The sequence below is a fragment of the Pristiophorus japonicus genome, chromosome 15 (genome assembly GCF_044704955.1).
Source record: "Pristiophorus japonicus isolate sPriJap1 chromosome 15, sPriJap1.hap1, whole genome shotgun sequence".
Lineage (NCBI taxonomy): Eukaryota > Metazoa > Chordata > Chondrichthyes > Pristiophoridae > Pristiophorus > Pristiophorus japonicus.
The window spans coordinates 1761501-1774195 of NC_091991.1; the positions used below are offsets into that span (position 1 = coordinate 1761501).

The following is a 12695-nucleotide window of genomic DNA, read 5'->3' on the forward strand; positions in this document are numbered from 1 at the left end:
CTGTGTTGTATTCATCACCATCGACTTCAGGACAATTGGGGATGGGGCAATAAACGCTGGCCTTTCTGTACACTGTTTCTAAAAGAGATGCAGAATAGGAGAGACAATTCAAGATGGCTTTTTTGGTGCTAAAAATGCAATTATCCAATAATTCGAATTAAGCAAAGTAAATAACGCTGCAAGGTGGGAGTATAGTGCGTTTATAAAAAAAATTGAATTAAGTGACGTGCGTGAAGAGATTTTGGCCTCAATTCATCCCGGGGGCTGCACAGAACGGCGATATCGAACAGGCCACCAGTTCTATGCAGCGCCTGAGATTCTCATCCGTTGCGGTCGGTGCCACTGAATATCAGGCTCCGCATAGAACGGGCGGACCATCCAGTGCCGCTCGGTTAGCGCTGTTCTCCAAGACGAATATCTAGCCCGTAGATTGTATTTCATTTCTGGAGTTTTATCATCCGTAATTGTTAATCCGGACGTATTTGTACTAAACTAAATGGATTGATATCTCTTCTTTCTGAATTTCACTTTCTTTGCTGCACATTATAATCTACAAAGTAAGCAGGTGCAAATACAGTGCAAATACAGTGCAAATACAGTGCAAACTAAATTCCCCGCACATTTAATGCAGCCTTTAACTAAAAGAATTGGATCCACCTCTCTAAACGATAATAATAAAATGACCCTTTCACCCTTTTTACTGAATGTTACTGCCTCCTTATTGATTTATTCAGAGCCTCATTGGCCGTAAAGCGCTTTGACTCGACCGGTGGTCGTGAAGGGCGCTATATAAATCCAAGTCTTTTCTTTTTTCCTTGACCCACTGTTGCAGCGGATCACACTTTCTCACTTGGGATCTGTGTGTCAGGGTCTCCATCTACATCACTATTTATTTCCAGTGTGGCAATTTCTCTTGGGAGGGGGAGAGCAGGGGCCTTTGTATTTACGTCTGTACTGCATTTTGAAACATATAAAATGATATGTGTCGGCCATTTAGGACTGAGATGAGGAGGAATTTCTTCACTCAGAGGGTGGTGAATCTTTGGAATTCTCTGCCCCAGAGGGCTGTGGAGGCTCAGTCTGTGAGTATATTCAGGGCTGAGATCGATAGATTTTTGGATATTAAGGGAACCAAGGGATTATGGGGAGCGGGCGGGGAAGTGGAGTTGAGGTCGAAGATCAGCCATGATCTCATTGAATGGCGGAGCAGGCTCGAGGGGCCGAATGGCCGACTCCTGTTCCTAATTCTTATGTTGTTATTTTAATCTTGGAATTGTTTTTTTTTATCCCCAGGGCAACTTGTATGAGTTTTTAAAACTCACTGGCTGGACTGGTTCGAAGGTGCTGTATTTTGGGGATCACATTTACAGTGATCTTGCTGTGAGTACAAACGTAACCTTATGGATTATATCAAAGTACCTGTGCATCTGTATCTGTGTAAGGGAACGGTAGTGCAGTGGTTATGTTACTGGGCTAGTAATCCAGCGACCCGGACTAATGATCCCAAGATAAGAGTTCAAATCCCACCCCGTCAGCTGGGGAATTTAAATTCAGTTAATTAACAAGCTAACCTCAATAATGGTGACCATGAAAAACCGGTTCGCTAATGGCCTTCAGGGAAGGAAATCTGCTGCCCTTACCCGGTCTGGCTGATATGTGACTCCAGACCCACAGCAATGGGGTTGACTCTGAAATGGCCCAACGAGACACTGCGTTGTACCAAACAGCTACAACAAAGTCCGCACTATAGGAGCACCTTCACCCTGCGGGATGGGTGAGAAATGCTGGCCTTACCAGCGACGCCCACATCCCATGAACAAGTTAAATATATATATAGTGGAGTTTGTTTTGACATTCATTTCTCGCCCTTTTATCGTGTACTGATGGGGTCAGATTGGTTTTTTTTGGAGGGGGGAACGGGGAAAGCGGAGGGAGGCGACATCGTTTAATTGATATGACAAAAATACCTACAACAACGTATTTGAGATTTTGCATCTGTACACACACACATGCGTTTATTCCCCCAGATCAAATATTCCGAGTTTATTTAAAAGGCTTAGCAGTCAGGTTTCGCCTGTTGTTGAAATTAGTTTGCGTGGTCCCGTAAAGATCAATGTTTTCCCCAAAGGTGCATCCACCAATGGGGAGGCTCCACACGGGCCATGCACCAATCAGCGAGCGCCAGTGTTCCACCTAATTGTTTTTTTGGAGGTGACTGCTATCATCACAATCAAGTCGATGCCTGCGCGCAGTTCTAGTGGGGGGTTTGTTGTTCGCTAACGGAAAATAAAATATTGTCGCCACCACAAAGAGATCACTTCCAACAATTGGCTGGATACATCAAGCTAGCTTACAGCGTCACTAGACAGTGCATCCCTTTAGATGCAACCACAGGCCTTTAAGTAACTTCCACAGCTAACATAGAACTTTACAGCGCAGAAGGTGGCCATTCCGGCCCATCGTGTCCGCGTCGGCCGACAAAAAGCCGCACGGCCCTCGGTCAGCAGCCCTAAAGGTTACATACCAACCCATGAACAATGACGGAAAGGCAAAGAGCACCCAGCCCAACCAGTCTGCCTCACACAACTGCAGCACCCCTTATACTAAAAATACTAAAAACAAAGTCCATTTAAAAAAAAAACAACACTACATACTATCCCTGCTCGCTGGACTTCACACAGATGGGTGAGAGGAGGGGAGGTTACAATTACACGCAGAACAGCTTCTGGTTCATTGGCAGCAGTAACTCTGTTGCTTTTTGGGGTGTGTGGTCCCTTTAACGGACTGCACAGATCGTTCAAAATTTTGCACAGGCGCTATGTGTCCAATTGAGCAGTCGGTGTCCGGCCTGCACGGAACATCCAGACAGCTGTATGGCCACTCTGCTTAACGGGAATGTTGGCATATTTAAAGAACATAAGAAATAGGAGCAGGAGTCGGCCATTTGGCCCCTCGACCTGCTCCACCATTCAATACGATCATGGCTGATCCGATCATGGACTCAGCTCCACTTCCCTGCCCGCTCCCCGTAACCCTTGACTCCCTTATTGCTCAAAAATCTGTCGATCTCCACCTTAAATATATTCAATGACCCAGCCTCCACAGCTCTCTGGGGCAGAGAATTCCACAGATTTACAACCCTCTGAGAGAAGAAATTCCTCCTCATCTCAGTTTTAAATGGGCAGCCCCTTATTCTGAGACTATGTCCCCTAGTTTTAGTTTCCCGTATGAGTGGAAACATCCTCTCTGCTGCGACCTTAGACCGCAAATTAGAGGGAACATTATTAAAATTAAAATGCTGTCTGCTGTCTTTGAGGGTACAGATTCCCAATGCAATAAAAATCTTGGAAGATGACATCAAAATCTATAGAAAAAGTGCATTTAAAAAAATGAATCTTTTGTTTACTTGTCTGTATAGTATTATAATATGAAACCATCGTAATATCTCACTTTCATTTTGTAATTTCAAGACCCATATTACTTCACAACAGAAGAAAGACCTTGTTTGTAACTCAGTAAAGTCTAACTTGCACTGCGCTAAACTAACTGATGACCTTTTCTGTCACAAAAGGACCTGACCTTGAAGCACGGTTGGAGGACAGGCGGGATTATTCCGGAGCTCCGCTCGGAGATTAAAACCATGAACACAGAGCAGTACAGCCAGGTGGTTGTGTGGCTGCAGGGTCTGACTGGCCTGCTGGAGCGCATGCAGGTAAGTGTGTCTGTTTACAGCGCTGAATCGATGAAGATCAGCTGGTTAGCGGGAAACTATCGAGTTCTGTGCTCTGCGCGACAGGCTGGGATTCAAGTTCACGCCCATCGTTGCATCAGATTGTCCCACTGGTGCAGACGCAATTTTATGTGTTGTTGCCATTTGGTGAACTGGTGCTTTTAAAAAAAATTGTTGCAGATTTATGAAGATGCGGAGTCCCGGATGGTGCTGCAAGACTGGATAACGGAGAGAAATGAGTTAAGGTGAGTGTGTAATACCCCCCACGCTGAGTGTGAAACCCCGCCCCCCCCCGCACTGAGTGTGATACCCCCTCCCCCCCCCGCACTGAGTGTGATACCCTCCCTCCACACTGAGTGTGATACCCCCCCCCCCGCACTGAGTGTGATACCCCCTCCCCCCCCGCACTGAGTGTGATACCCCCTCCCCCCCCGCACTGAGTGTGATACCCCCTCCCCCCCCGCACTGAGTGTGATACCCCCCCCCCGCACTGAGTGTGATAACCCCCCCCCCACACTGAGTGTAATACCCCATACACATGTGACCGTACTTTCGCCTTTGCAGCAGACTTACTATATAAATGCATTTAAGTCAGTCGTAAACTTTTTGTTATGGAAGAATTGGATACATGAACCTCCATGTTACAAGAGTAATCCCAATTATCGTTCCTTAACGTTATAATGCTATTCCCAATTATCTTTCCTCAAGCTTATAATATTCCCAATGGTCTCTCCTCCTGTCCTGTCACTGTGGAGGATATGGTTCCACGGGCACCGAGAGATCTTTGTGGCTCCCCAAGTAACCCAAACAGCGGGCATCAGTCAGCTATTTGGCTGTGAGACACATCACAGCTTAGTGTGATCCTCTCCTCGCATCTACTCCTCCCCACTTCACACTCTCGCACACTCTCGCACACTCTCGCTCACTCTCGCTCGCTGCATATTGATCGGTAATCTGAACCTCAAGTTTTTTTGTTCTCCTTCACCATAGCATAATGAAGATAGGAAGAACTTGTATTTATATAGCGCCTTTCATGTCCTCATGACGTCTCAAAGTGCTTTACAGCCAATGAATTGCTTTTGAAGTGTAGTCACTGTTGTAATGTGGGAAACACGGCAGCCAATTTGCGCACAGCAAGCTCCCACAAACAACAATGTGATAATGACTAGATAATCTGTTTTAATGATGTTGCCTAAGGGACAAATATTAGCCAGGCCTCCAGGGAGAACTCCCGAGCTCTTCTTCAAAATAGTGACACCTGAGAGAGCAGACGGGGCCTCAGTTTAATGTCTCATCTGAAAGACGGCACCTTCGACAGTGCAGCACTCCCTCAGTACTGCACTGGGAGTGTCAGCCTAGATTTATGTGCTCGAGTCTCTGGAGCGGGGCTTAAACCTTCTGACGTCTCTGCCCCAGAGGGCGGTGGCTGCTCAGTCTTTGACTATATTCAAGGCTGAGACCGATAGACTTTCAGACTCTCGGGGAATCGAGGGATATGGGGATCGGGCGGGAAAGTGGAGTCGAGGTAGAAGATCAGCTGTGATCTCATTGAATGGCGGAGCAGGCTCGAGGGGCCGAATGGCTGACTCCTGCTCCTAATTCTTATGTTCTAACTCGGGCGAGGTAATAATAATAGGGAGGAAGATTGTTCCATACATTTCTCTCAGTGGGGGAGTAGGTATTGTCAGTTCAGTGATTCCTCGTTGATGGGCATTAATGAAATGTATTTACTTGTGTTTCCAAACACTGACCACTTCTTCACTTTGATATTTCAGGGACCTGACCAAGACAGTCTTTAACCCCCAGTTTGGGAGCATTTTCCGAACCCACCACAACCCCACCTATTTTTCTCGCCGCCTCTCACGCTTTGCCGATATCTACATGGCGTCTCTGAGCTGCATCTTGAACTACAGTCTGCACAACACCTTCTACCCTCGAAGGACCCCCCTACAACACGAAGCTCCGCTCTGGTCGGACCCCTTCAGCTTGGCCACGTCCAAAAGCCCCGATCTAGAAGGGGAGGCTCAGATTAAATGACTCGCTGCCGGGGCACGAGGAACCGACTTGCACGCGTCGGTCCGACAAACAGTTCAGAGCTTCACTGTAATCGTTATGTAAATCTCGTTGTGTATTTGGACCACAGCGGGTCGTGGTGCCAAGCTTCAGCTGAACACTGCGAGAATGGGATCTGCTGAGTTTCCGTGATGAGCGTGGAACGGTGCCGCTGAAGACCATTTCCTCTCCCGTCGAGTGGCACCGGGTGCTCTGTGGGTTTGGGTTGTTTGGGTAACTGTTTGCTTTGTCGCTGTGCCCGGGTGCAAGTATTTCCCGGGCTCCCGATGGGATTAAAGCAAAGACCGTCACTGTGAAAGGTGTCTCACGGCCATCAACGTTTGTCGTGTCACAGGGTTCAGTGGCGAAGGGTGGCTGATAATATTTTCGAGAGAGAGTGGAAGGGATGGATTCGGATTTAGGAAGTGATGGTGGCTCATTTTACCCAGAACGGGTACCCGCCCTTCCCAGTGTATTCACAGAGCTGGTTGGTCACTTGGTCTGTACAGACAGGAGGCGTGATCTTCAGGGGCAAACTATGTAAGCGCAGAGTGTGTATAGAGACTGACTCAAGGCTAGGCCACGCACAACATTCACTTTCAATATTAACTCCTGCTGTGTCTCCAAAATGTTCCCTTTCCTGGTTTTGAAATCGCTTTTCGAAGGATTTCCATTTTAGTATAGCTTTAAAAAACCATGTGCTAGACACATATAAGCAAGTGAAATGTTGGCAAATCCCTCAAATTTGCCAACTCCTAGTTTGTTAGCCAGTACTGATAGTCATTCCTGTTTACCTGTATAGATAAGTTTTGTATAACATCGGTGGCTAGATCTGTTGCCTAAGTCATCGGCTATTTTTATACATATCAATGAAAGATACTCTTCAATAAGTTCCCTAAGGAAATGCAGAAAACAATGATTTGTGTTTGGGACAATGGACTGATCGCTATTGGGAGAATTCATCGAAAACCTGATCAAAAAGGTTTTTTTATGTGAGGAGGGAAAGTGGTATGGTGAAGAGGGTCGGAGAGGGAGTCGGGGAGGGGAGGACCCAGACTCTGAGAACTGAGGGGAGGACCCACTGGGAGGGTGACGGGTAAGTCGGAGTCAGAGACCCTTGACATCTCACCGTTAGCCAGTGTGAGCCATTATGTCTGGTTGTTGGGAAATAGCCCACAGATTTTCTATCATGGCCCTTTTATTCAACAGGTTCAGTATAAAGTACTTAAACCACCATTGGCAGAGTATGTTTGACCCTATTCCTGTCCTGCTTTTCTAAATAGCCCAACCTATTTTTCCCTGAGTTGAATGTTTTCTTGTTTTAAGAATAGACCAGCATAGTACCAGCACTGTAACACTAACTGGTACTTAATAGCTAGCTCGTTGCTACTTAATGTCGATTGTATTAACCTTTCAATGCCAATTTTACTGAAGTACCACAGTATTCATTCAGACATTGAGCATGCTGGTCATGTTATGGGGTAAAATGGTTTGTTTACAGTGTTACTCAACGGGAGTAAGCTTCACAATGTCACAGCAATATTAACATATTCTAAAGCAGTGATTGAGAAATAGTAGGTCTAAACTTCAAGACCTAAACTCTGACCGATTTACAATCTCATTGAATCATTCGGCCCACCGTGCTTGTAAACCGGCGATCCACTTAGTCCCACTCCCCACCCTTTCCCCAAGGTCCTGCACATTTTGCCTTTTCGAGTATTTACCAATTCCCGTTTGAAAGTCACTATTGAACCTGTTCCCACCGCCCTTCCAGGCAGCGCGTTCCCGATCACAACAACTCGCTGCAATAAAGAAAATTCTCCTCATCTCCCCTCTGGTTCTATCACCAATTATCTTTACTCTGTGTCCTCTGGTTACTGACCCTGGAAACTCTCTGTTTACTCTATCAAAACTCATCATTTTGAACGCCTCTATTCAATCTCCACTTCACCTTCGTTGCTCTAAGGAGACGAATCTCAGCTTCTCTAATCTCTCCACATAATTGAAGTCCTAATCCATGTCAAAAAATCACCAGCTATTCACCCATACAGCCATCTCCCAAAGCAGTGAGGCTATCACTGTTCCTCCTTTAGCTTCACGTGCCCCTATTGAGTATTGTATTAGGGATAGTTTGTCCTGAGGGGTCTCTCCCTCCAGGAGCTGGGCTAGAATTACTCAATCTTGATTTCACATTCGGGCTGCTCCACCTGGCAGAAAGAAGGAACTTTCATTCTAATCATTCAGGCTGGATCTGAACAAAAGTCCCAAAGGATTTTAGCTAATTCTCTTGGCTGCAGTAAATGTTTTAAACGTGTTAAAGCCTTGTGCGCCCACTGGGCACTGCAGGAACCAGAGTGTATTGTCGATACAAGAAATAATATTCTTATTTAATTTGATATATTTTCTTTGTTTTCGTACCATTTGGGTGTTTATGGTTTGATCCCCTTTAAAAAGGGGGCATGTGATAGATTGTCTTTTCCCGTGCCATCAATGGGACCTTCCGTTAGCGGGCAGCCTCCGTCCATTACCATCAGTGCACGTGACTTCACGCTGAGCTGCATGTAACGCCCTTGGAAGGTTACACCCGCGATTTTCTGCTGTGTCGCTACTGCAGTTCGGGGAAATACAATCTTAAATATTCGCAGATTTGACATTTTCTCACAAGTCTCTAATCTAGTACCCAATTGAATTGGAAAAACCTTCTGATAATGAGTAGTCTTAAATGATAGTTCCATAATCTAGTGAATGGAATAGTTGTATATATTCCGAGGCATAGAATACAAGAGCAGGGAGGTTATGCTTGAACTGTATAAAACACTGGTTAGGCCACAGCTGGAGTACTGCGTGCAGTTCTGGTCACCACATTACAGGAAAGATGTGATCACACTGGAGAGGGTACAGAGGAGATTTACGAGGAGATTGCCAGGACTGGAGAATTTTAGCTATGAGGGAAGATTGGATAGGCTGGGGTTGTTTTCTTTGGAACAGATGAGGCTGAGGAGAGACTTTATTGAGGTGTATAAAATTATGTATGGCCTGGATAGAGTGGATAGGAAGGACCTATTTCCCTTAGCAGAGAGGTCAACAACCAAGGGTCATAGATTTAAAGTAATTGGTAGATGGTTTAGAGGGGATTTGAGGAGAAATGTTTTCGCACAGAGCGTTGTGGGGGTCTGGAACTCACTGCCTGAAAGGGTGGTAGAGGCAGAAACCCTCACCACATTTAAAAAGTACTTTGATGTGCACCTGAAGTGCCGTAACCTACAGGGCTACGGACCTAGAGCTGGAAAATGGGATTAGGCTGGGTAGCTCTTGGACGGCCGGTGCAGACACGATGGACCGAATGGCCTCCTTCCATGCTGTAAATTTCTATCATTCTCGGATTCTACTCAATATTTTGCTGCTCAGATGACATGCACTTGGTCAAGGTTGATCTTAACTGACTACATTTTTATGGAATTCTAATTGTGCGTTTTCTAAATTATGGGATGAAAATCAAAATATGCAACACTAAAACCCTTTGACATTTTTCATTATGGGTCGCCAAAAGTTTTGTAATGGTATCGGTGACTAAAACGTTTAGAAAAGGTGTCTAAAATAGTGGACAGGGGAATGTCTATGGATGTTATTTATATGGACTTCCAGAAAGCATTTGATAAATTCCCTCATGGGAGACTGTTGGCTTAAGTTGAAGCCCATGGAACTGATGGCAAATTATTGACCTGATTAGGAAGTTGGCTGAGGGCCAGGAGACAGAGAGTAGGGATAATGGGTAGGTACTCAAATTGGCAGCATGTGACCGGTGGAGTACCGCGGGGAGCTGTGTTGGGGCCTCAACTATTCACCATATTTATTAACAACTTAGATGATGACCTAACTCCATATTACTGCCTTTGCCCCATATCCCTTAATACCTGTGGTTAACAGAAAGCTATCAATCTCAGATTTAAAATTACCAATTGACCTAACATAATTGCCGTTTGCGGAAGAGAGTTCCAAACTTCTACACCCTTTGCGTGTAGAAGTGTTTCCTAATTTCACTCCTGATCATCATTATAGGCAGTCCCTTGGAAACGAGGAAGATTTGCTTCCATTCTTAATATGAGTCCTTAGATGGCTGAACAGTCCAATTCTGGAACCACAGTCCCTGTCACAGGTGGGACAAGTAGTCATTGAGGGAAGGGGAGGGTGGGACAGGTTTGCCGCATGCTCTTACCGCTGCCTGCGCTTGGTTTCTGCACGCTCTCGGCGACGAGACTCGAGGTGCACCAAGTGCACTTCCTCCACTTTAGCCAGGGACTCCCAGGTGTCAGTACTGAGGTGTACAAAAGCATGGGCCTTATGCTAAACATCCGTAAGATATATTAATAGATTAAGCGAATGGGCAAATTGATTTCAATGTAGGCAAATGTGAGGTCATCCACTTTGAACCCAAAAAGGCTAAAACAGGGTATTTTCTAAATGGTGACAAGCTAGCAACTAGACGGCCAAATAGACTCGGGGGGGGGGGGGTCCAGTTACATAGATCATTAAAGTGTCATGGACAGGTACAGAAAATAATCAAAAAGGCTGATGGAATGCTGGCCTTTATACCTAGAGGACTAGAATACAAAGGGGTAGAAGTTATGCTGTAGCTGTACAGAGTCCTGGTTAGCCCACACCTGGAGCACTATGAGCAGTTCTGGGCCCACACCTGGAGCACTATGAGCAGTTCTGGGCCCACACCTGGAGCACTGAGCAGTTCTGGGTCCACACCTGGAGCACTGAGCAGTTCTGGGCCCACACCTGGAGCACTGTGAGCAGTTCTGGGCCCACACCTGAAGCACTGTGAGCAGTTCTGGGCCCACACCTGAAGCACTGTGAGCAGTTCTTGGCCCACACCTGGAGCACTGAGCAGTTCTGGGCCCACACCTGGAGCACTGTGAGCAGTTCTGGGAAACACACCTTAGGAAGGATATATTGGTCTTGGAGGGAGTGCAGCATGGGTTTACCAGAATGATACCCGGACTCCAAAGGTTAAGTTACAAGGACGGGTGACATAAACCAGGGTTATATTCCCTGGAATTTAGACAGTTTGCGGGTGAGTTGATGGAAGTTTTCAGGATATTGAGGGAACAGAGAGTGTGGATCGAGAGACACTGTTCCTGCTGGTTGGGGAGTCTAGGACTAGGGGCAGAATCTAAAAATGAGAGCCAGGCCTTTCAGGAATGAAATTAGGAAACACTTCGACACAGAGGGTGCTGGAAGTTTGGAACTCTCTCCCACAAACGGCAATTGATGCTAGGTCAATCGTTAATTTTAAATCTGAGATTGATAAATTTCTGTTAACCAAAGGTATTAAGGGATTATGGGCCAAAGTCGGGTTTATGGAGTTAGGTCGCAGATCAGCCATGATCTCATCGAATGGCGGAACAGGCTCAAGGGGCTGAATAGCCTCCTCCTGTTCCTATCGGTGTACTTTACGGGGAAAAAATTGTATTTAGATAATTTGAGATGAAGAGCAGGGAATGCAACCTGTGTAATGTGTGAGAAGCTGCACATTCTATTTTTGTTACGAAAGGGACTTGGAATTTTTGTTGAAGCAGAGGTTATAAGAACATAAGAAATAGGAGCAGGAGTCGGCCATACGGCCCCTCGAGCCTGCTCCGCCATTTAATAAGATCATGGCTGACCTGATCATGGACTCAGCCCCACTTCCCTGCCTGCTCCCCATAACCCCTTATCCCCTTATCGTTTAAGAAACTGTCTGTTTCTGTCTTAAATTTATTCAATGTCCCAGCTTCCACAGCTCTCTGAGGCAGAGAATTCCACAGATTTACAACCCTCTGAGAGAAGAAATTTCTCCTCATCTGTTTTAAATGGGCGGCCCCTTATTCTAAGATCATGCCCTCTAGTTCTAGTCTCCATCAGTGGAAACATCCTCTCTGCATCCACCTTGTCAAGCCCCCTCATAATCTTATACGTTTCGATAAGATCACCTCTCATTCTTCTGAATTCCAATGAGTAGAGGCCCAACCTACTCAACCTTTCCTCATAAGTCAACCCCCTCATCTCCAAATCAACCGAGTGAACCTTCTCTGAACTGCCTCCAAAGCAAGTATATTCTTTCGTAAATATGGAAACCAAAACTGCACGCAGTATTCCAGGTGTGGCCTCACCAATACCCTGTATAGCTGTAGTAAGACTTCCCTGCTTTTAAACTTTGCAATAAAGGCCAAGATACCATTGGTCTTCCTGATCATGTACTATCCTTTTGTGTTTGATGCACAAGTACCCCCAGGTCCCGCTGTACTGCGGCACTTTGCAATCTTTCTCCATTTAAATAATATCTTGCTCTTTGATTTTTTTTCTGCCAAAGTGCATGACCTCACACTTTGCAACATTATGTTCCATCTGCCAAATTTTTGCCCACTCACTTAGCCTGTCTATGTCCTTTTTCAGATTTTTTGTGTCCTCACACATTGCTTTTCCTCCCATCTTTGTATCGTCAGTAAACTTGGCTACGTTACACTCAGTCCCTTCTTCCAAGTCGTTAATATAGATTGTAAATAGTTGGGGTCCCGGCACTGATCCCTGCAGCACCCCACTAGTTACTGGTTGCCAACCAGAGAATGAACTATTTATCCCAACTTTCTGTTCTCTGTTAGTTAGCCAATCCTCTATTCACGCTAATAAATTGCTCCCAACTCCGTGAACTTTTATCTTGTGCAGTAACCTTTTATGTCGCACCTTGTCAAATGCCTTCTGGAAGTCCAAATACACCACATCCACTGGTTCCCCTTTATCCATCCTGCTTGTTACATCCTCAAAGAACTCCAGCAAATTTGTCAAACATGACTTCCCCTTCATAAATCCATGCTAACTCTGTCTGACCTAATTTTGCTTTTCCAAATGTCCCACTACTGCTTCTTTA

At 45.6% G+C, this 12695-nt stretch overlaps 1 protein-coding gene across 1 annotated transcript in view; it reads left to right on the forward strand.

Annotated features, from left to right (window-relative positions):
- nt5dc3 (5'-nucleotidase domain containing 3) overlaps positions 1–6101 on the forward strand; it is a 32800-nt gene extending 26699 nt beyond the window's left edge. The window contains exons 11-14 of the mRNA XM_070900057.1: positions 1294–1380; positions 3572–3712; positions 3911–3975; positions 5506–6101. Of these exons, the coding sequence (XP_070756158.1) occupies positions 1294–1380; positions 3572–3712; positions 3911–3975; positions 5506–5767 (555 nt within the window). The 3' untranslated portion in view covers positions 5768–6101. The remainder of the gene's footprint in view (positions 1–1293; positions 1381–3571; positions 3713–3910; positions 3976–5505) is intronic.
- Positions 6102–12695: the final 6594 nt, after the last annotated feature.